Here is a 25,533-nt window from a genome sequence, read left to right on the forward strand (position 1 = left end):
CCTTGCAGTTTTTAATATTCTTTCTTTGTTCTGTACATTTAGTGTATTGAGTATTATGTGAAGTGGTGGACTTTATGGTCCAATCTATTTGGTGTCCTATGAGCTTCTTGTACATTTATAGGCATTTCCTTCTTTAGGTTAGGAAAATTTTCTTCTATGAGTTTGTTGAAAATATTTTTGGACCTTTGTGCTGGGATTCTTCTCCTTCTTATATTTCTATTATTCTTTGGTTTTGCCTTTTCATAACATTTCAGATTTCTTGGACATTTTGTGTCAGGAACTTTTTAGACTTGACATTTTCTTTGGCTTATATATCAATTTCTTCTATCATATCTTCAATGCCTAGATTCTTTTCTCTTTCATCACTTGTATTCTGTTGGTAAGGCTTGCATCTATGGTTCCTGTTCACTTACCTAGATTTTGCATCCTCAGGATTCCTTTATTTTCTCTATGGCTTCTATTTTCATTTTTAGGTCTTGAACAGTTTCATTCATTTCCCTCACTTGTTTGTACATTGCTTTCTGTAAGGGACTTATTCATTTCCTTTTTAAGGACCTCTATCATCTTCATAAAGTTTAAAATTTGTTTTCTTGTGCTTCAGCTGTGTTAGAATATTCAGGAGTTGTTTTAGTAGAATAGCTAGCCTCTGGTGGTGCTATATTGTCCTGGCTGCTGTTGATTGTGTTCTTACCCCGGTGTCCAGGCATCTGGGTTTGGGATGAGTATAGGCATAGAAGCCAGTTTCTGAGTTTGTTTTGTTGAATGGGTATTCCTTGGTTTTTTTGTTTCCTCTTTTGTCTTCTGGTCTTTGTGGTCTGTGTTTCTGGCAGGTGGCATGACCTCTGGTACAACAGGGAATCTTTATCAATTTGGGGGGTTGGACATCTGGTAGCGAGCATGGCCGTTGGTGCAGCAGGTGATCTCTGTTCTTCTGAGTGGAATGACCTGCACTGGAGCAGCAGGTACCTGCCTGCCACATAGGGGCTGGGATAGGCAGTGGGCTCATGGGAGTCTCAGTGACTTGGGTCTTCTGGCTCTGGACCAAGAAAGTGGGCCCTACCTGCCCAAGGGCAGGTAGGGCTTTACCTGTTCTGTGTGATGTGACCTACACCTGAGCAGTGGGGTGGGGTCATGGCAGTGGGGGCAGGCAGTGGGTAAGGGGGGGTGTCAGCGGCTTGCATCTTTGGGCTCAGAACTGAGAGAGTGGAAGGATTCGAAAGGTAGGTGGGGCTGTTACCTGATCTGACTCCTTTAGCTCTAAATTTAAATGTCACATCCCTAAAAAAGTTCTTCCTGGCTGCCCCAACTAGGCAATCTTCCACCAATCACAATCTTCTTCTTTTTTTTCTTTTTTTTAACCTGAGATTATAATTTCACCATTTCTCCCTTTCCTTTCCTTCTCCCAACCCCTACTTCCATTCTCTTTCAAACTCACAGCCTCTTGTCTTATTACTTATTCTGACATTACACACACACACACACACACACACACACACCCTGTTCAGTCTGTCAAATGTTACTTGTATGTATGTTTCCTGGGTTGAGCACTTGGTGCTGAATACCAATCAGTGTGCCCTTCCCTAAGGAAGACTTCATCTACTCTCAGCATTTTGTAGTTGCCTGTACTTCTTTGTGTACGCTGGTGTCCAGGCATCTGGGTTTGGGATGAGTATAGGCATAGAAGCCAGTTTCTGAGTTTGTTTTGTTGAATGCGTGTTCCTTGGTTTTTGTTTTCTCTTTTGTCTTCTGGTTTTTGTGGTCTGTGTTTCTGGCAGGTGGCAGGACCTCCGATACAGGAGGGAGTCTTCATCAAATTTGGGAGCTGGACATCTGGTAGCTAGCATGGCCTTTGGTGCAGCGAGTGAAACGACCTACACTTGAGCAGCAGGTACCTGCCTGCCATGGAGGGGTTGGAATAGGCAGTGGGCTAGTGGGAGTGTCAGTGGCTTGGGTCTTCCGGCCCTGGACTAAGGGAGTGGGCCCTAACTACCTCATGGGCTTTACCCCACGATCCTATATTTAGATCATGCTACCTTTTTACTTACTGTTGTAATTGTTAAGAACTTTAGAAATATTTTACAAGGCTTAGGTGAACAAAGAACAAGTCATAAATCAGATAGCCCTCAAAATCACAAGAGTAGGAAAGTCTGTTTTGTGACATGGGCAAGAATGATTCAGAAGACAGTGTGTGCTCGGGGAGTGTTTGCTGGGTAAACTGCTAACACCAAGACTGATCTATGTTTTCTTTTTCTGAGCAAAGGTTAACCAATCAGCAGTTTGTGATTGCCTAAGACTCAGATATTTGTCACAAAAGTACACTTTTAAATTACTCTTATTGGTTTGTTTGGTTGGTTGGTTTTGTTTTTCATGACATGGTTTCTTTGTGTCTAGCCTTAGCTGTCCTGAAACTAGCTCTGTAGACAAGGCTGGCCTCAAGCCCACAGAGACTCACCAGCACCTGCCTCCTGAGTGCTGGCATTAAAGGCTTGTGCCTCCATCATCTGGCAGGTTCATTATGCAAGGGATCAAATTGTTGTGACATCCTTAAGCAAAAGCTATTTTAGAATAACATAATCAAATGGTCAGTTAACTACCATGGATCAGCAACTATCTCCTCAGAAGAAATGATTTGCCCGAGACGCTCTCAGAAGTTTATTTAACAAAGAAAAGCAAGTACTCTGGGGAGAAATGGGGTGTTCTTTCCTAAAGAAGATGGTAGCAGTATAGTGGGTTCTGTGTTGTGGATTATTGATGAGTTTTCAGGATGTTTACAAGAAGAGTGGCATATTCATGGGGTAAAGTAACACCTTTCCTTTTCCAGCTTATGGTGTTCCTAAGCTTCTCCTTAGAGTATCTCTTCCTATCGTCTTCAAGTAAGGCCCACAAAGGGCTAGGAGGGTAAATACCATACCACAGTGCAAATGATGTTTTTAAAAGTCAAGGTCATTTAGGATGTTAAGCCTTATGCTCGTGGGTAATAACTGCACAGTGCCCTGAAACCTTAGTTTCTGGTACAGGGGGAGGATCTGTGTGTGGCTTCAAGGATGCTTAATGACAGGCGTTGTTCTTTTAATATAACTTTTTTATTTATTACAATTTATTCACTTTGTATCCCAGCTGTAGCCCCCTTCCTCATCTTCTCCCAATTCCGCCCTCCCTCCATCTTATCCTCCCATGCCTATCCCCTACTCCACTGATAGGGGAGGACCTCCACCCCTTCCATCTGACCCTAGCCTATCAGGTCTCATCAGGACTGTCTTTCGTAGTCTTCCTCTGTAGCCAGGTAAGGCTGCTCCCCCAGGTGTGCAGGGGTGGCTCAATATATGGAAATCCATCAATGTAATCCACCAATATAAAAAAACTAAAAAAAAATAATAACACATGACAATCTCCTTAGATGCTGAAAAATCATTTGATAAAATTCAACATTCATTTATGTTTAAAGTCCTGGAGAAATCAGGGATACAAGACACTTACCTAAACATAGTAAAGGCAATATACAACAAAGCATTCTTACAATTAAGAAAAAACCGCTACCAAATAGAGCTGCAGTTTGCTTTACCTCAAGTCTAACTAAACTCCATTCCTACCTGGTATCAGGGCTTGTTACATAAAATGTGATACATCTTCTTCCTCATTTTTAAGACAAAGTATCACTCTGTATCCTTAGCTTGCCTGCGCTCAAAGAGATGCACCTACGTCTGCCTCCGGAGTGCTGGGTCTCAAGGAGTGGGCCACCATACATCTTGAACTAATTAATTATAGAATTTTTTCCTTTGCTCTAGATTTTCTTCAGATGATACAGGTGAATGGATGATTTTTCATTCCAAGAAAACAATCTAGCTGGAATTTGGAGCTGACAATGGCTTAATCTTTATGAAATCTGAAAAAAAAAAGCCTTATTTACTTTGTTGCAATAATAATGAACCACTGTCCTGCCCTACTACCTTTTGTCATTAGCAGGCATGTGGCTTCTGGTTCCATCAAGGGTTATCAGTCATTCACCAAGTTTTCTCTTATTCACCGATTGTACCACATTCACAGTAGAGAAAAGTACTATATGACCTCATTATCATCTTGCTTGAAAACTGAATACAGTTTAAATTCTAGAGGGGCTTTTTGTTTGTTTGTTTGTTTGTTTGTTTGTTTGTTTTTAAGGGTTTTGTCTTGTTTTTGTTTTCTGATTTAGAAAAGTTAAACATACATTTTTATTAAAAATTAGACTTGCTTAGTAATTTCCAGGTAAGACAGAGCACATTGCAAAGTGCAGTGTGGAGGGTCAGAAAGATGGTAAGATAGAGATAGCAAATGATGTCATCATCAGTCTAGTGTTCTGGCCACATGGAAACCAGGTCAGGCCTGACTGTGTCCACCACCTACACAGCAACTAGAGCCTCTTACATATGCTTCCAGGGCATCCCTGCTGTGACATCCTTTAAACTGGGGCTTTTGTCGGTCGTAATATGCTTCTTTCTTGGTCAAATGCAAGATACATATTTTCGATGGCTCCTCCTCTCTGCCTAGCAGTTTTAAACTGTGAATCATACCTAAGATGCGCCGATGCGGGAGCAGGCACTTAAAACAACACTTTTGGGGTGTTAATCTTCTGATTTTAGCAAAGGACCTGGGAGCAGAGGAGTAGCACGCGGCACACGGCCGAGATGATGCTTCATCTCAGTCCCCACTATTCTATTACTGCCTTTAGAACAAAAAGAGCCTGGTGCACCGTAAGACGGTCCTGGGCATTAGCCTCTGCAGGAGAGTAAGCTTGGCCGTGTGTTCACTGAGTGGGCAGCTCCCTCCCAAAAGAGAACAGAAACAAAACCTTCCCATCCTCCACGAGCTAGAGCCTTCTTCCAGATGACTTCACTGAAGCTTTCAGATTTAGGAGTTCCAAAAATTTGACTGACAGAATGAAGTGCCCCATGTCCCCACATTGATGTCACTCGTCTCTAATATTAGCAACAGAGCATTCCGGGTTCACCTGGGAAAGAAGAGCTTTTATTTTTGAGTCGAACAAGAACAGATACTAAAAATGAACATGGTGAGACTTCCTTCTGGTGTATCTGACACAGATAAAATAGGGAAGCCTCTGCATCTAGACTACTTTGGATCAAATGAAAAAGGGATTCAAGATAGTTGGAAATGATTTAAGTCGTTCTCTGTCATCACAATCACTTCTTGCTACTTGTTTTCTTAATTCTGAGGAATTAATAAAATAAAATCTTATAAAGTTATTTGGCTACTTCATATCACAAAAGATCATGATATGCTTGTGAAGATTCTACCTGGGTGACAAAATGTGATGTGTTATAGCTCAACATGAGTGATAAACCCTGGTGGTTTACTGTTGTAGCCATAGGCACAAAGAACTAACTGGCCCGTTTGAGCCTCACTGGGCCACATGTGCCCAGTGTTTGGGCTTCTGTCATCTGGCAGAGTTTACATGGGTCAGAGTAGCTGGTCACAGCCACATGTCTGATTCATATCAATGAACAGGGTCCGGAAGATGCTGCTGTTCCACTCAGTATAACCGCTGTAGTGTTGGGGTTTCATGCCCTGCGTGAATGCCAGTTCCTTCCATCTTCCCCATCTACAAAGTGAGCTGCATCATCACGTGTCAAGAGTGATTTTTCTTCTTGAAAGTGGATAAAGTAAGAGCAATGTACTGACTCAGAAACCTTTAAAGTATAAAAAAGAAAAGGTGACCACATAAGTTTAGTAACCATTCTCTGTAGAAAAATAAATATTTAGAGACAATATTATCTCTATTATCTAGAGATAATAAATGTTATCTCTATTATCTAGAGATAATAAATGTTATCTCTATTATCTAGAGATAATAAATGTTATCTCTAGTATCTAGAGATAATAAATGTTATCTCTAGTATCTAGAGATAATAAATGTTATCTCTAGTATCTAGAGATAATAAATGTTATCTCTAGTATATCTCTAATATAGAGATAAATAAATATTTAGAGATTGTAATAGAAATTAAAGAGTTAGGAGAAACAAAAGCACTAAGGCTCGGTAAGACCTGATATCACTGGATCGGGGTTTGTCTATAATTGAAATTTCCTTACATTCCACATTTTTCTAAGACATTTATTTTGAGAAATGCTGGGCCTGTGTGTCTAAGAAGCAATGGTAAGGGAATGGGCCACACTCACTTCTTGCTGTTTGGCAACTTGTTTTTGCTGACAGTTCTCTAGTTCAGTCTTTCATGCTGACTGATGGTTAGTCTCATTGTCACAGGGAAAATTGGGCAGTTCTGTACCTTGGGTGGGGAGCTCTTGCTAAGAAAGTTTCCAGTCATGCCAACTTACCTTTTTGACTTTGTGAGAAACTCTGATCTCTACAGGCTTAGCCTTGTTTTGCTTTACAATGCTTGTTGTTTTTGTTGTTATCATGTTTGTTTTGTGTTGTTACTCCTCCACATTATCCTCAAAACCACTAGTTTCCACAAGAAGCCTTGCTTAGATCTGTCTCCTCATGGCAAGCACAGAAAGCCCACACCCCATCCTCCCAGGCATTGCTGTGGCTGGCACACACCACTGAGCTGTGACAATGAGCTATGCCCTACCTCATCACCACCAAACTGTGATAACAGGTTATGCTCTATCTTGTTCCACCTTGGGATTCTGGGTTCTTTCAAGGTAGAGATCTGTGCCTTGTCCTCTGTATCCCAACACTGTGCCTGGAGTATAGTGACCTCTCGTTAAACATTTACTTATTCATCAGTGTTGGGCGTCTTACTTGGGAGGCTTACTTGGGTATTCACTTACACTTTACTTGTTCTGTTTCATCATAGATGTTGTACTTTTTATTCTCCCTGTTAAACTATTTTCTCAAGATTCCTATCTTTGTAAATAAGCAGACTTTCAGATTACTAAAGACAATCTCCCAGTTGCACTCCTACTGATTTTTAAAAAAATCAAAGAACAATGTCTTATGAATTTTTTCACAGAAGATATCCAATTATTTTTTTCCTATCTAATAGTTCAAAGCATATTTCACATGTACTTATATGTAAGCTTCCTTCCAGTTGCAAATATCCGATTCATGTGGAAAAATGCAGCACAGTATCGGCTAGAAGTCAGCAGTCAGGAAGCACCAGGTTCCCTGTATTGGCTTACTGTATAGCATTATCATCGTTAATTGGATTCCATCTACATAGACATGACACCAAGCGAATGACACAGATACCAACATCCCATCCTACTAATGAAGAAATCAAACCCCAGTTTTTTTCCAAAGGTTACTCAGCTAGTGTAACAGTGAGTAAAAACCCCAGGCCTTTCAGTTCCGTACTAGCTATGAAATTCCATGTATCACTTAGGTGACATTTTATGAACAGTAGAGGGCAAAAGGAGGAAATCATGGTGTAAAAAGTGCTAATTACTAACTCTAAGGAAACCAAAGCGATGACAAAGTGAACTGAACAAGCTGGTAACGTGACCTGTGCCTCTGGAAGGGAAGGTTTATGTGTCTCACTCTACAGCAGAAGCGGTCAGAATAGGGGGTAATTTTTCCCCTACACTGAGATTATTTCAGCCTTGCCCCGCTGGTTTGATGTGCACACTGGTTCTATGAGACATTTGTGCCATGAGAATTCAGGAACCACTTGTGCCATGAGAATTCAGTGTCTGCTCTGACAAGTATTAGTGAGAGGACGGAAATGGATTGATTCTGGATTTCCATAGACTTTAGGTAAATGAGTGGTGCGAGGCCTGATTCTGTCTCTACACAAGGTATAAAAGTATAAGTCTTCTACTCAATGAATTTCTAGTGATGAAAACAGAAAAAAGTAATGTTGAAGACTAAAAGAGGATTCTTTCTTGAAAAGGTTATCTGAACTTCCTGTGATAACTTCATGCAACATTGTATAAAAATGCATTATAGTAAAGAGAGTTTTCTGTGTGCTCCTCATTTAGAAGTAATATTCTATTTTAAAAGTCAGTCAACCAGTCAACATTTAGTAAGTGCTTATTCTTGTGTCATGTCTGTGATGAATGATTGACAGTTGGTTAGTGAAAAAGGTAAATTCCCTTGCTCTGGAAAGATGCACATTCTAGCAGGAAAGAGCATGGCAGTTAAAGTAAGTCAAATTACTAAAGACGATTTCACAGCTTCATTTTGTGGGGGATATTTTGTCCTTGGGCTATTTTGAAGTTCCTCAATAACTAAGTGAAATAGCAATGAAAGCAAAATAGTGATGGAAGAGAGGAACTTCCCAAGGCCACATGTGGCTCCTCCTCTGCCTCAGCTCTTGTCAAGAAAGATAATGTTCAAGGTTAAATGTGAGCTGCTTCCTACCTGCAAGTGATAATTGTGTGTTGCTTTGCTTTTGTTCTAGGAATCTTGGGAAATCGGGACTCAGAGTTTCTTGCTTGGGTCTTGGTAAGTATTCAGGGTGTTATTGAGGGGATGAGGGGGAGGGTGGGAGACTGAGGAGGTAGTGGAGAGTAGTGTGATGTAGATCCGGGTACTGTCACAGTAGGAGACTGGCCAGCTTTGCCTCATCTCCCCTCTGAGCCTTTCCTTGTCCAGCATGCCCATCTCCCTGTCTAGGCTCAAGGACCCAACATGTGCCTCTCCTACTTATCTGGTGTGCAAGATGTATGTATACATCCATGTGCTTACCTCAGCTTGCCTTCAGTTTACCTCACTTTTCAGTCTTCTCCTTACCTTCCCTTTGGCTATTTTCTTTAGTTATTTAATGTGCCTTGAAAAATCTGCTTCAAGTTCTTGGGGGCAGACTGAAATGATGCACACACAGAGTGTTCTCAGTTGACAGACTCAAGATCAATATGGAGAGGATCCTCTAGACCTGTGAGGCATCCTCCCGGTTATGCTATCTGACATGGAAAGACCCATCTTAACTGTGGATGGACCCATTCCCTGGCAGCGGGTCCTGAACTGAACAAAAGGGGGTGGGGATGCTTTTTGGAATGGTAATGTTCATTCCCTGCCACTATGTAATTGGGTAAATGTAGTGTGGGTATGGTCTGTGAATCAGCTCACCTCAAGTCAGGAAGAAAAGAGAGCTGGTTGCTGGCGTTGTGGGAACTTACCAAAGATGCCCGCTCAGACACAGAGCATGGCCGATTTAAAGCCTTTATTCCAGCTGTCGGGGACCACACCCAGGAGACCTAGATGTGGTCCCGATGGTCCAGAACACGGGTTTTTAAGTGCAAACTTTTGATCCAGGCATCTTGCTGGGCAGCTGCAGTGGGGGGCTTCACCCAGTGAGCAGTTTAACAGAAGCTAAGATACATGGCTGACCAGCCCAAGAGGGGGTTTCCTACAAGGAAGCAGCTAAGATCTGTGCTTAGCTCGAGGGGACTCTGCATAGCAAGATGGTTTAACAAAGGCTAAGTTAGCTACGGCATCCTGACCTTTAGTTCCTAGACTAGAGGTGGGTGACTTTCCACGGGATTCTCCATCAAGGAGATAGGATTCTAGTTAAACCTGAAATGGCCTCAGCAAGAATACAAGATGGAGGAACCTCTTTCCCCCATCACACTGCTGCTTAGCTCAGTTTCTCTTCTCATTTTCATTCACTGAGACACTACTCATGGAACGGTGTCACACATTCAGGGTGAGTGATCCCTTCTCAGTTAAACCTCTCTAGAAATGCTCTCACAGACACACAGAGGATATCTCAGGTGACTCTAAATCTAGTCAAGTTGACAACGAAGATTAATCACCACAAATCTACACCTTGTCAACCTGATACCCCAAACATCAGTTATAACCTTCCACCCTCCTCCTGAGTGTTTCCTCCTCCATGGCTATCTCACCATTCGAAGTCAGTTCAGCTGCAAGAGTCCTCCCAGATACTAACAATTCCAGCATCGTTGAAAGTCCCTTGTAAGATTCAAGGCAGTCTCTTAACTGTGAGCCCTTGCTCTTTTTTTTTTTTTAATTAATACTTCTAGTTAGTATACCATAGCACAGGATAAACATTCTATTCCAGAAGAGAGAAATGGTGACATAGCAAGGAAAAAATGAGCCAAAGCAAGACTAAAAGCCAGCTTGTAAAACACTAAATCCTGCGACTCCATTGAAAGGTCTCAGATGTGGGTTCAAGAGGGACATTGAGATAGGTTGATAGGGGTGAGGATTTTTCAGCATTACTGACGCCGTGGACAGGCAGGCAGACAGCAGCACGGTAGGGACTCTAAGGAGGTAGAGGTCCCATCACCAGAGACAAGGCAGCACAGCAGGAATGAAAGCCTCTTCTTACAGCTCTCTGAGGAAAGGGGTGATTCCCAGGCAGGAGGCACGAAAGGGAGTGGGGACCAGGATGTGTGCCCACTAGTACCCACTTTTATATAAACTCATTTCCTCCATGAGAACACCTGACACCTAGAGGTTTAGCTAGAGACTCACAGACAGTGGTCACAATAGAATTCCTGTCAGACAGCAAAAGGGCTGCTTCCGTTACTGCTGTCTGAGTAGTCTGGTCTAGAATCTAATACATTCTTATATGTAGCTGGCACCCTGGATGCATGATGGAATCATTTGGATCTCAGTGGCCTTGGGCAACCCTGCCAGTCTGGTTTTGCCACCCATAGCAGCGTGAAGCCTTTATCAGCAAATATCCCCTTCCTGATACGACTGACATTTCAAGTTCTCCATTGCTACTTACATTCTAGCTTCATAACTTTATGCAGAGGCCTCCGAGGTTCTCCCTGGAGGGAATCTGAACCTGCCACACATTGCTCAATCTCAGGGGCTTTCTGGAAGTTTGCTGCAAGCTTCCATAAACCTATAACTGCTGCATTTTGCTTGTACACAAAATCCAGAATCATCTAGAAGATACTGCCAAGTTCTGTGTTGGTTTGAGATTCAATCCTACCCTCAACTAACACAGCTATAGCCACTGTATATCACGGTAGCTGAACCAGACAGAAACACTTTCCAGGGGAGATGGTTTTGAGTATGAAATACCTTTCAGTAGAATTCTTGGCTCAGGCTTTCTTTCTTTCTTGGCTCTTGCTCTTTTCGAATGAATTTGTCTTTTCACATGATGGAACCTTCCTGGGCAGGGTCTTGCCAAGAATACCCTCATTTCCAGTACTGGGGAAAAGCTCAAGGTTTGTCTTTAATGCTGCTGATTTCTATAACCATTATGATGGCTTTCTTTTCTTGTTTTGCCTATAACTTTACACTCATTCACGTTCATTTCCTTGCTAAAACTGCACTCTTCACATATTTCTGTTCTCTGGCACTGTAAGTATGACTAAGGATACTGAGTACACAGCTTATACTAAGGATACTGCCACAAGCTTAGATGTAATGATGTCATGAAATTTCCTCCACCAGTTTGCTTTATAATATTTTTCATTTTCTTTTCAAGACAGGGCCTCACTATGTAGCTCTGAGTGTCCTAGCACTGACAATATAGACCAGACAGGTCTCAAACTGACAGAGATCTACCTTCCTCTGCTTCCCAAGTGCTGGGATTAATGGCTTGTGCCACTACACATGGCTAGTCCATAACTTTTGAATTCAGCCTTATTCATGTTTCTGGGACACTGGAAGAATACAGTCAGACTTTTTTTTTTTTTTTGCCAGAATATAACATGAATGGGTTCTAGTCTAGCTCCCAATAGAGTCCTATTCTCTTCTGAAACTTTATATGCCCATTCTTTGCTGCCCACATTTCAGTCAGTATTCTTGTCTTACATATACACACCCGAGAATAGTCCATTATTCTTTGCTAATAAAACTCTAGCCAACTTATGCTGCTCTAGCTTATTAAAACATTGCTAATAGAACTTCTGTAGCTTACAGCCTCCAAATCTCTAAATTTATTTCTTTAAACCAGTTCAGAAGGTCTTGAACTGACTGGTCAAATTTCATATAACCAACTTTCTACCCTTCAGTCCAATAATCTGTATCAATCACTTTTCTCCCTGTTCTGACCAAATATCTGACAAGAAGAAGCTTAATATAGGTCCACTTTGGTTTGTAGTTTAAAGAGAACAGCTCACCAGGGCACAGAAAGAAGAAGGGTTGGACTTCTGTTTTCTTTCTGTTGCTGTGGTAAAACAACATGTCTCAAAGCAACCTTCGGGGAAGAAAGGGTTTATCTGGCTTACATTCTGAGATCGCAAACAACGGAAGGGTGCCACCCACATGAAAAGTGGTTCTCCTCTCTTCAGTTAAAACTGTTTGGAAACGCCCTTGCAGACAAATACTCCCAGAGATGTCTCCTAGGTGATTTTAACATCTGTTCATTTGACAATAATGATTAATTAGCCATCACTAGGTATTTTGAGAATGTGTTTATGGTAAATCATGGTACATTATTGAAAGGAACTACTCAGTAGCATAAGATTTAAACTATAGTGAATTATGAAAATATCAGCTGGGAAGATGGCTCAGCAGGTAAAGTGTTTAACACACAAGCAAGGGGACTAGAGTTTATATTCCCAAAATCCATGTAAAAGCCATGTAGGCTTAGAAGCCTGCCTGAAATCCCAGCATAATGGGGTGGAGACAGGAAATTCATGAAGCAAGCTGGATAGCCAGACTAGCCCAAGTGGCAAGCTTTGGGATCCAGTAAGTGATCATGCCTCAATATACAAGATAGAGAACAAACTGAGGAAGACACTTAATATCAACCTCCAACCTCCAACCTCCACATAGACACACAAACATATGAGCCTGCAAACTGAAGTGTACCTACACACATGCAAACACACATGCATACCACAAACACATACATGCACTCAAAGAAAGAAAATACAGGTTAATATGAGACATGAAAACAGAGGACTACTTCCATGAAAGGAAGGATGAAGAAACACACACCACCACCACCACGACATATGGGTTTATTTAGAAGATGGTGGTGCCAGTCGCACAGTGTCTGATCAGCAGGACAGCAGTGACTACACAGCAACTGACAGGCCAAACTGTGGTCCCCAAATCACCAGTGTTTGTGTTTCTCAGGTGAGGTGAACCCCACGGTGAAACCCCACAGTGAGGGAAACAAGTGGGACTGACTTCAGGTCATCTGCTAACACCCAGAAAAGTTTCTGAGTTCCCACTGGCACGAGTTCCCCAGTGTCAGGCCACACACCTGTGTGCTGTACTCACCAGACCAAACTGTGGGCCCTAAAGCACCAATCTCTGGGTCTCCCAGTCAAGAAGAGACCCCACAGTGAGGTAAACAAACGAGTCTGACCTCATGAGGTCACTGGCTAACCCCCAGAAAAGTTCCCAAGTTCCAGCAGGCTTGAGGTTTCAGCAAAAGTTCCCAGGTTTCTAGGCTCAAGGTCTCAGGGTCTAACCACATGCCTGCCCACTACTCTTACAGGCCAGTAAAATTCTTCTGAGTACTGGAGCATGAAACTCCAACCTCAGGGCCTCCTGATGCCCAGGAGCTGCAGAAACAGCCCCAACCACCACTCCAAAGCTTAACCCATCTCCCTGGGAAAAACGACGAAACCTCTGAGCTCATGGTTCTCCAAGTTGGCTGAACCCGGCAAGCATGACATCTGAGCACATTATCAGGGCTACTGCAGCTCATTAACCTCAGAGCAAGAAAGCCAGTGCTGGGTCAGATGTCTCTGAGACTTCCCCTAGTGAGAAGAGAGGCCTTGGGCTCCTGATGTGTCCAGTTACTCCACACAATCATACATCTGAGGAGGGCCGTATGACTCTTCCTGTACAACCATGACTCCCCATCCCTGAACTCCAGCAGCACCAGAAACTACCAGCCAACACCAAAGACAACCATGTGGCTAAAGGCCAGTGTAAAAACACAATCAACAAAAACCAAAGCAATATGGCATCTCCAGAACCTAGTTATCCAAAGGCAATCATCCCTGGACACTCCAACAAAACTGAAACACAAGAAAATGGTCTTAAGTCTATGCTTATGAAGATGATAACAGAGGAAACGAATAAAATCCATAGAGAAATACAGTCAAACAGACTGAGGCTTTAGAGAGACCTGTGAAAAGGAAATTAATAAATCACTCAGAGAAGTACAGGAAAATACAAACAATCAGGTGGAGGAAATCAAAGACCTCAACATAAAACCAGCACACTCACTCTATAGAAGAAAAAGTGGAGAAGAGCCTTCAACTCATTAGCACAGGAGACAACTTCCTGAATAGAACACCAACAGCTCAGGTTTTAAGATCAACAATTAATAAATGGGACTTCATAAAACTAAATACTTCTGTAAAGCAAAGAACACTGTCAACAAAACAAAATGACAATCTACAGACTGGGAAAAAATCTTCCCCAACCCTACATCCAATAGAGGACTAATATCCAAAATGTATAATGAACCCAAGAAATTAAACACTAACAAACCAAATAATCCAATTTTAAAAAGGGGCACAGAGCTAGGCATAGGAATACCAAATAGTGGAGAAACGTTTAAAGAAATCTTCAACATCCTTAGTCATCAGGGAAATGCAAATTAAAATGACTCTGAGATTACATCTTACACCAGTCAGCATGGCTAAAATAAAAAACTCAAGTGACACTACATGCTGGCAAGAAAGAGCAATATTCCTCCATTGCTGATGGGAATTCAAACTTGTACAACCACTTTGAAAATTCTAGAGCACAAGCAGTGGATCTTATGACTAGGTATCATGGGCGTCTTTTTTTTTTTTTAAGTTATTAGCTTTACAACTCAATTATTGCCTCCTTCCCTCTCTCCTCCCAGTCCCACCCCTCTGTGGCCCTCTCATTCCTCTATCCTCCTCCCTGCCCCTCAGAAAAGGGAGAACCACATACAAAACCCACCCAGCACATCCAGTCTCATCAGGATTTTGTACCTCCTCTTTCTCAGTGTCCTGGAAAGGCATCCATGCCAGGATATAGTGATTGAAATGCATGCAGCAGAGACCATGTCAGAGATAGCCCCCATCCCCTTTCTAGGGGAACCATGGCTAAGCTGCCCATTGGGTATATATTCATAGAGGGCTAGGTCTAGTCCATGCCTGCTCCTTGGTTGGTGCTTCAGTCTCCACACGCCCCTTTGGGCCCAGGTTAGTTGGGACTGTTGGTCTTCTTGTGGAGCTCCTGTCCCCTCTGGGTCTTTTTATCTTTCCCCCTACTCTTCTACAAGGTTCCCTATGTTTCTCCCAATGTTTGGTTCTGAGTCTCAGTTTCTGTTTTAATCTGTTGCTGGTCAAAGCCTCTTAAAGGACAGCCATGCATGGCTCCTGTCTGCAAACAGTAGAGCATCATCAGTGGAGTCAGAGATTGGCTCTCTCCCATGGAGTAGTTCTCAGGTTGGGCCAAGCTTTGGTTTCACATACCCTTGATCTCTGCTCTATCTTTATCCCCACATACCCTGAGGCAGGGTAAATTCTGGATGGAATTTTTGTAGTTGTTTTCCTCTCTTCACCATAAGTCCTGTCTGGTGGGAGGGTGGCCTCTCCAGTCTCCATGACCCCTGCCACCAGGGGTTTCAGGAGCCCACCCTGTTGCAAGATGCCCCTGCCCAAGGTTGCTCTTCTCTCTGCAAGCCCTCTGTCCTCTTGCCCCTACTTCACCCTATATCTGATCCCCACCCTCATTTCCCTCATTGTTTCCTTTCTTCAACAACTTCCCATGAGTGCTCCCCTTCATGGGCTTCTCTTTCATGCATTGCATGTGTGCAAAGTGCACAGCTGGCTCATCTCCCTCTGCTTTGGAGATGCTCTCACTGGACATGAATATTGTGACACTAGGAGAACGTGACATTAGACACTTAACATGGTTAAGATTATTTTTCATGACACCCTTCATGGTTCCCATTCCTGCTGTCAAGGTCACCATAGAGTAGCCACCTCGCCTATTATTATGACAGCAGTCATAAGCATTTATAAAGTACCTCTAGACACTCGAGAGACCATTTAAAAGTACAGTTTCTTTCCTCAAAGATTTTAACAATTTCCTGTATCATGCAAATGGAACGAGGTATTAGAAGACGGAAATGCCCACAGACTCTAAGTGGGTGCGTGAGTGTTAAATGCACAAGAGGGTTTTAGGCTTGTTACTCTGCCTGGAGAATTCTAACAAAACCATGATACAAACATAGAAAAATTAGTAGGAACTTTTATGTTTACAAAGCAGGACTTGTATGTGTACATGTTGATGGGCTTGTGTGCACAGGTACACATGCAGGTGCATGCCCAGTGTGTGGAGGCCAGAAGTCAGCCTTTGGTGTTATTCCTCGGGAGCCATTCAACCTGTGTCTCTTGTTGACTTGGAGCCTGACAAGCAGGCTACACTGCCTGGCCCTGTGTTCATTCCCCAGAGGTGACATTAGAAAGACTCCCACTCTGCCCCCAGCGTTTTAGAACAGGTTCTAGGGTTGAACTCTGGTCCTTGTGTTTACACAGCAGACACTTTACCCAATGAGCTATCTCCCCAGCCCCCAACCCAAATGGGATTTTAGCTGAAGAGTTAATGGATAAAATACTTCTTAAGAATTTGTGACAGCCTGATCCATCTGAATAAGCATTGCTGCTGGCCAGATGCCTTTGCTTGAAAGAATCCATTAGGGCCAAAGACACAATTGAGAGACTGAAATAGCCTGACATTCCATACAATGATTAGAAGAGGACTCAAGAAGAAAAATATCCGAACCCATGTTTGAGCAATTGGCAGAAACAGTAACAATTTATAAACATGGTTTTCCTAAAAGGCATCACCATTATAAGAGAGCCACTATTATGGAAATGCCAGCTCCTTTCAAAACAGGGAAACAGATTCAGGAAAAGCCAATGCCCTGTGGTAGAGCTGGCAGTCTTGTTTTTCAAATTCATGGCTGTGAAAAATCATCTAACAATTTAAAGAAGAAATACTTATTTCGTTCTTGGTGTCAAAGGTTGAGCACACAGCCCCTAGCTGCATTGTTTCTGGGCTCATGTGAATCACTTCCTGGATTCACAGGTTGTTCACTTCCTGGAAAACAGGAAATAGAAGGCAGAAACAGACAAGAGCCGGGGCAAGAAAATAAAAACCTGATTCCCCCCTGCCAGGCCCCACCTTTCATAGTGACACACACATGTGAACACACACACACACACACACACACACACACACACATTGGTCTGCCTTTTAACTATCAATCGGTTAATATCCATCATTAAGAACAAACCCTGCATTAAGTCACACCCCTCTGGAGACACCTTCTCTTCTACACTCAAAGTTGTGCTTTACTAATGTCCCAGGCATCTCTCGGTCCAGTCAGCTTCATTCATTTGTTCTCCCTCACCAGCACCCTCATCCGCATGCAGCACACAGGTGCACGCAGCCACCTCTCTCTACATCTGGACTTCGACCTTCTCTTTGAGGAACCAGCAGCTTCTGATGGTTAGTGTTAATGGCAAGTTGGCAGAATCCTGTAGGAGATAAATCTCTGTATCCACCTGTGGATATGATTGACATTGTTAGCCTCTGAGAATATCTTCGAGGGATAATCTCAACTGGATTAATTGATGTGGGAAGACCTGTTTTAACTGTGGTCGGTACACTTTCCTTGGGTAAGAACCCTAGACTGAATACAGTGGTAAGAGACAAAGACAGAGAGACAGAGACAGGGATAGAGACAGAGAGACAGAGACAGGAATAGAAACGAGGACTACTGTTCATTGCTCTCTGCTTCCTTATTCCATAAAGTTCCTTTAGGTTCCTGCTGCCTTGACTTCCCAGCAATGATGGGTTGTACCCTTGAACCATGAGCTGAAATAAACCCTTCTTCCCTTCACTGTTTTTGTCATGGTATTTTATCATAGCGACTGAAAAGAAGCCCATACACAGTTTCATCAGACATAAGGGGCTCTTTCACCTCTAAGAGAGGTCTTGTTAGCATTAAGCAGGTTCAGTATGACTTCTAACAGCAGCTGGCTTCAAACTAGAAACTGTAAGAACATGAAAATCCCTGTCCATCATTGGGGTGCCCAACAGCCTTCAAAGCTCCCTGGACATAACCAGAGCCAGAATCTGTTTCCACCCAGGATCAGGTATGCTTTCACTATGAGACTTCAAAGTCAGAATGCTACCCAGAAAAGATGTTTTGGGTTTTGTGGATGCCTTGAATGATGTCATTATTGGTATGCTGCCTAGAAGATAACATGTGTTACCCCATAGCTCCTCTACCGAGCAGCATCTTGGCCATAGCACGTGCTGTATGTACACAGTTCACATCAGTGTTCACTCTATGCTTATACAGAAACAATTCTTCAGAACCTCCTACAGCACAGAAACTCAAATGCATGTCCAATCAGCTTGATCAGTAGTACACATGAGTCCTTTAGGAGTGAAGAAAAGACACTGAGGGAATCATTTGGGGTATCGTCTTCCAGAAAGGTGGGGTGTACTTCTAGGATGCTCAGTAAAGAGAATGACAGCCACAGACAACTATTTCTGGAAGGGCAGCATAAATGCCTGAGTGGCCATCCTGTGGGTCAGCGTTCATTTGTCATTTGCCACAGCACAAGACAGGAATAAACGCCCAGGTCTTCCCAGGTCTACTGAGAATGAGTCAATCAAAAGGTTCCCAAAACAATTGAAAAAAAAATCCTGGATCCAAGCAGTACAAAAACTAAGCTTCCAAAAATACAGAAATTTCTAGGCCAGATGCTAGAGTCTCCAAATCTGTGTAGACAGTAAACTCGTATGGCACTTTTGCAAAATCAAACTATGAGTTCTGCAAGGTTTGATCCATTATCAGGCTGACCTCACAGTGATAAAATAGCTACCATAGCTCCATGCCTCATATCTCATTGGCTGTGGTATCCGTGGGTGAACCAATTTCTAAAGGACAGCAGACAAGCAAGAACTACAGCTGGGAATATGGTTTTGTGGTAGTGTTTACCTAGCATGAAGGAGCCCCTGGATAAATTCCCAGTACCCCACAAACAGATCTAGAAAGATGGCCAGTACACACTTCAGTTCCCAGAACCACACAGCAGCTCACCACTGCTTTTAATGGTAGCTCTAGGCAGATTTGATGCCTCTGCCTTTGTGGGCACCTACACTCACACAAATATACCCACACAGCCAAATACATACACACGTAATTAAAACTAAAATAAATCTTCTTTTTAAAAAAATTACGCCAGCTGGCCATGGCGGTGCAAGCCTGTAAACCCAGCACTCAGGGAGGCAGAGACAGGAGGATCTCTGTGAATTCCAGCCAGCCTGGTCTACAAAGTGAGTCCAGGACAGCCAAGGCTACACAAAGAAACCCTGTTTCTTTTTTTTTATTATTATTATTATTTTTTTTTATCAGTTACATTTTATTAACTCTGTATCCCAGCTGTGTCCCCATCCCTCATTCCCTCCCAGTCCCTCCCTCCCTCCCTCATCTCCACCGGAGAAACCCTGTTTCAAAAACAAAACAAAACAAAACAAAAAACAAAAAAACAAAAACAAACAAACAAAAAAAACAAAAACAACAACAACAAAACCCTCCAAACTAAGGAAGGGTTTCAAACCTCTGAAACTGCATTCTCAGAAGAAATGTAAAGGACACTTTTCTAAAGACAAGAAGTGGTGGTTGACGATCATAACTACAGGACCACCACGAAGAGCAGACCCTTCTAATCTTACTCAGCTTATGTGCCTCTATGTTTTTGGTAGTCATGGTCAAATATCTAAATTCTGCCACAGTATCGAAGGAGATACAGCCAAACCTTGGATGTTTGCTGGAATCAAACATCCAAATCAAACATTCCAGTGCTGGAATCCTTATGGAAGAAGAAAGAAAGACCTGAAGGGGACAGGAGCTCCACAAGGAGACAACAGAGCCAAAATACCTGGGCCCAAAGGGCCCTGCAGAGACTGATACTCCAACCAAGCACCATGCATGGAGAGGACCTAGACCCCCTGTTCAATGGAAGCTCATTGGCTGCTCAGTTGCCAAGTGGGTTCCCTAGTAAGGGGCGCAGGGGCTGTCTCTGGCATGAACTCAGTGGATGGTTCTTTGATCACCTCCCCCTGGGGGTGGGGGGCAGCCTTGCCAGACCACAGAGGAAGATGATGCAGCCAGCCTTGGATGAGATCTGATTTATCAGCTAGGTTCAGATAGAAGGGGAGGAAGTCCTTCCCTATCAGGGCACTAGGGAACAGGCATAGGGGGAGAAAAAGGAGGGTGGGTGAGATTGGGAGGAGAAGAGGGAGGGGACTACAGCGGGATACAAAGTGAATAAATTGTAATAAATAAATATAAGTAAAATTAAATTTAAAAATTAAAAAATCTAAATTCTGACTTTTCAGTATGAGGTTTGCTCAGAGTTTAGTGAATCAATTCACATTCACCTCCTACTGCCTCAGTTTACCCACTGGACAATTTCCCTTGGCTTTGGCTTAAAAAAAAAAGATTTGTATTCTTTTTGTTTTATATGCTGGGTGTTTTGCCTGCACGAATATCTGAGCACCGTGTGTATAAAGTTCCCATGGAAAGAAGAAGGCAGTATTAGATCCCCTAGACAGTTGACTGGCCACGTGGGTGCCAGGAACTAAACCTGGGTCCTCTGGAAGAGCTGCTGGTTCTCATAACTGCTTGAGCCATCTCTCCAGCCCCTTTTAATGTATTTGTGAAGCTTCGAAGTCACATTTGTGAGAGAGGGTGCCTGCTATGACGTGCTTGTTGAGGTCAGAGGTCACCTTGGGGGGGAAGTTCTCTCCTTTCAACATGTAAGACCCAGGAAACAAACTCAGGTCGTAGAATTTAATGGCAAGTGCCTTTCTTGCTGGGCCATCTTACCATCCCCGGTTTGTAGTATATTCTTTCCTGTATGTTCCCTATAATCTTGAGGGATCTGTGAGATTAGTGGCTCATTTACGAATTAACAGCCTCATCCTAACACCTGGATAATGAACACAGGCAAAGAAGGGCATCCACAAGAGCGAAGCAGAAAATACTGCTAATGTTCATTTCATATCTGACAACTAATTAAAATGAGAAGAGGAAGAGCTGCCCAACATGTAATTATAGAAAATGGGTGATGAGGTAATGAGCAAAAGCTAAATTGGAGCTGACAGTCAAACCAGAGGGACTGCTTGCGGCTGCAGAGAAGGAGCGAGAGGATGAAAGGCTTACCTGGTGCTCTAACAAGCTCTTGCCAGGCTCGGCTTCACCTTCCCTCTTGGTCTCTGACCTTACCTCCCGTTCATATGCAAGGCATAGGCTCTACCATGCCACTCCTTCAGCCTTTACTCAGAAGAGACTACAAGTGACACCTATATCTTTTCTTGTGTGCTCTCTGAGGCCACAGCTGAGTGGTTTTATATCTTGAGCCAAAGGCAGCAGAGACTGTAGCCCGCTGGGATACAGAAGCTTGCACATATGAGAGATCTCAAAGCCTGCCTCCACAGTGACACACTTCCTCCAACAAAGCCGCACCTATTCCAACAAGGCCACACCTCTTAATAGTGCCGCTTCCTTTGAGTCAAGGGTTCAAACACATGAGTCTAGGGGAGGGCCTACCTATTCAAACCACCACAACGTGGCGTTCTGCTTTCGTCGAAGAATGGAAGTATTTGTTTATGACAGGGATCCACTATGTAGCTCAGGCTGACCTGGAACTCAAAATTCTCTGTTTAGCTTCCTAGGTGCTGAAAACACAGGCTGTGCCACCATGGCCCAGCTCACAGCTGTTTCTTTTGGTTGATTTTACTACCTAGTTCTCACTCTTTTCTGGGCTGCACTGAGGCTTTTGAGACCATAAAGTCTTGATCGAGGCTTCTTGTATGCCGCATTTCAATTCCCCAAACAATGTAGCCTTCAGGCCCTGACGAGATTATTGAGCATGTGTCTTCTTTTCCCACTTATGGCTCTAGAAAATGGAGGCCATCGTTAACTCTTGCCATCTTGATTTTACCATGTGGCATGGATTCGAGGGAATTGAGAGGGCTCACTAAATATCCTAAATGAATTTCAGCAATAGAAGCCTAGAGAACTATCATGGGAGAGAAAATGATGAGACAAAACTTGGAAGTACAGAATGCACAGAACCCGTACCAGGAAGCTTGCAGTTTTTGCTATCTGATCAGCAGATGAGATGATTTAATATCGTTAGTCACTTTGGTCAGATGCACTTGAAAAAGCTAACTCTAATCACAGTAGTCACACAGCAGACAGCAAGGTGGAGACGGCAGGAAAAACAAACACGGAGCCAAGCTTGCTGAACAAAATGACCTCCATTTTGTGGAAGACTCACACATGATAACATGTAAACGGCCTTCTGTGAGCCCAGCTCACTACACGGTGAACATGTGTAAACACGTGCGCAAAATACATGTCAGGGTGTGAGGTAAACAAGGCCTGACAAAATTATCAATAATGGAAAGAAGAATTGAGAAAGGGAGTGCGATTTTAAAATATTGCTTATAATTTCATACATTGGTACTGTATTTACACCATTTCCACCCCTTTCTCTCCTGCTTCCCCCGTATCCTTTCCACTCCCTCTCAAATTCATGACTTCTTCTTCTTTATTATTGTTAAAGTACCTCTATATGTACATATACGTGTTTCTATACAAATACAACCTTCTGAGTCCATTTAGTTTGTGTTTATGATAGGTTTCACTACTTGGGATGTCTTTAAAAGACATAAAATATCATAAAAATAATAAGTTATAAAGATCTGGAGACTGAATGGAACATATGCTAGTTTCTGGCTACCTTCTTTAAGGAGGAGGACAAAGATAAATAAATAAGTAATCAAATAAAACTCAAATACTAGAAAATAGAAACCGTGAAAATTATGATAAAATGAATCATGGGTGGTTGAGATGGCTCAGGTGGGTAAAAGCATGTGCCATGCAAGTGTGACAACCTGAGTTTGACCCCTGAGACTCATATAGTGGAAAGAGAGACTAATGTCCAAAAAAATTGTCCTCTGACTTCCACACGATGCTTGGATGTACACACACACAACTATTTTAAATCCATCAGGAACTAAATGAAGAAGTATTGAAGCATTTGAGGCACCCAGCTGATACCAACAGTAGTAGATGAAGGATAACTGATCACTGATAGAGTGGCATCTCTGGAGAAAAACCAAAGCATAGAATCCCAAGAGAAGAAGAAACATGAGACTGGGAGAGCCCAATGTTCCTAGAAGGAGCAGAAGATGGCACTGCTCCCTGTATGCTCATTTTGTATGCATGAAGCAAGTTCTACGAAAATAGTTTAAGGGCAAACAATTTTCTTAGAGATGGTTATTGTCATCACTGTTTTCATCAGTGTAGAAGTGGATCAAGAAGGGAGTTGAGCCACCGGACAAGCCAGCAATAGCTGGATGAGACAGCCCCTCAGGATGAAGGAGCCAGGGCAAGTAGATGTACACCGTAGAAGAAGAGGTGGGCCTGTGCTGACCAACAGAGTTGTGGGCAGCTGGAAGCTCACGCGGAATAAGGCAGAACAGTAATCCTACCACAATAGGAAGTTGGTAGATTCTATAGTAGGAAATAGAAAACATTTCTAGTTTGTCAGCTTTATTCTTTTTTCCCTGTAGAGCTAGTGGCCTGTTTTCCATGGAGGTTGAAAGAAGAGATGTCGTGAGGACAGAGAGGAAAGTTCTAGAGAGGGAGGATTGGCAATGGGTCCATCTCTATAACCTGTGGCTCTTTTTCCAGCACATATCCAGCATCTTTGTTACAGGTGATGAACAGCCAGATAGTTGGGTTTATCTACATTTGAGTTTTGCCACGAAGGTGTCACAGATGGGCACTAAAGCCATGGAGCTGAGGACAGTGCAAGAGAAATTTCTAAATCATAAGTCTGCTAGCAGCCCTTGTGATCTTGTCCCAGAAAACAAGACTGCTGATGCTGTTTTTTATCCCAACTGTTTTTTTTTTTTCCTAAGCTATTTTTACTGTAGTCATTTACTGCTACTGGGACTTTTGTACTAGTAAAATGAAGGTTAAAGAACCAGAGAGAATGCAGAAGGAAGTCTTATTTTAGTTATTTTCTATTGCTGTGAAGAGACACTATGACCAAGACAATTTATAGAAGAAAACACTTAATTGGGACTTGCTTGCCATTTTAGTTAGCCCATTATTAGGACAGGAAGCATGGTGGCAGGAAGGTCGGCATGATGCTGGGGAAGTAGCTGAGAGCTACATTTTGAGCTTCAGGAAGCAGGCAGAGAGAGGCACTGGGCCTGGCTTGGGCTTTTGAAACTTCAAAGCCCACTCCCACTGATACACCTCCTCCAACAAGGCCACACCTCCTCTCCCTTACCTTCCCAAACAGTTCCACTAACCGTGGACCAAACATTCAAACATATGAGCCTATTGGGGTCACTCTTATTCAAACCACCACAGTCTGTAACTACTTGGTCAAGCTAAAGGCCCAACAAGACATTACCATCTGCAGCTTGGGGTCAAAGCCACCTTCAGCTTTCTCTGTTCAATGGTTCTTCACTTTATTACTGATCCTTTTCCAATACTGTGGTTTCCCTCATGGATGGATTGAGTACATCCCCATGATGTCCCAGCCATCACTTAGAACAGTTGTTGACTGTGGCTGCCATTCCACCCACACAGAAAGCTTTATTAAAACAAAACCAACCAACAAACAAAAACCACAGAAAGATAAACAAACAAAAACAACTTTTTCTCGGACTAACTAAACCAGGATTCCTCCCTAGTGGGATGGTTTATCAGCTCCCCAGGTGGTCCCACTTACTGGGCTGGAGTTGAGGTTCACTGACCTGGACAAAGGGTACCAGCCTGGCTTCCTGTTGAGAGACAGCCCTGACTTCTTGCCTGAGTAACTTGTTCATCAATGGCTGGGTAGGGGAGGAAGTTTGGCACATCTGAATGCATTTTGTTTCCCACACAGCATGCAAGAAGCCCAGCCAGAAAGTAGGCATATGCCCATCTTCTGCTCACCAATATGAGAAGCAAATAGTGAATTGGGAATTCACTTTTATTTACCTTTGATCCCAGCTTAAAAAAAATTGAAAACTGCAGTATCCTTTTAATGTTTTCTATTCATAATGCACCACCTCATAATCCATAATAAATAACTCTTGACTTCTTGACAGAAGTTTGTCTCTAAAGACCAGGCTTCCAGGAGCTGTTCTGTGCTTCCCTCAGACACAGATTAACTTTTCAATATAAACTATCATTTGGAAGAAGAATGACTCCTCATTACTCAGTTTTATTGTCACTAAAACCAAAAGCCTGACAGAAACAACTTGAGGAAAGTTGCATGTTGGCTCACAGTTTCAGAAGCATCATCCATGGTGGCCGGAAGGGAAAGCCAGAGCAGAGCAACTCATGTCATGGTAGCCAGAAAGCAAACAAGGCAAATACTGGAAGCTAGAGAGGGACACAGGCCTCAAAAACACACCAACAGACCTTCCTTCATCTAGGCCCCACCTCCTACCTTTCACCACCATTCAATGAGGCCATGATACTATGGATCCATCTTGGGATCAGTAATTTCATTATGGCACAGCCTCTGTAGTCTAAACATCTTCAGAGAGTCCATTACAGACACACCATAAAATGCCCCTCACTACTCTCCTAAGTATCCCTTAAT

At 42.9% G+C, this 25,533-nt stretch overlaps 1 protein-coding gene across 3 annotated transcripts in view; it reads left to right on the forward strand.

The window, feature by feature from the left end:
• The window catches only part of Kcnab1 (potassium voltage-gated channel subfamily A regulatory beta subunit 1), a 377,926-nt gene that overhangs the window by 261,790 nt on the left and 90,603 nt on the right, over window positions 1-25,533 (forward strand). For all 3 annotated transcript variants that reach the window (XM_060378390.1, XM_060378391.1, XM_060378392.1), the window contains exon 2: window positions 8,358-8,401. In XM_060378390.1, the coding sequence (XP_060234373.1) occupies window positions 8,358-8,401 (44 nt within the window). The remainder of the gene's footprint in view (window positions 1-8,357; window positions 8,402-25,533) is intronic.

This window comes from Meriones unguiculatus, chromosome 2, assembly GCF_030254825.1.
Source record: "Meriones unguiculatus strain TT.TT164.6M chromosome 2, Bangor_MerUng_6.1, whole genome shotgun sequence".
Taxonomy (NCBI): domain Eukaryota; kingdom Metazoa; phylum Chordata; class Mammalia; order Rodentia; family Muridae; genus Meriones; species Meriones unguiculatus.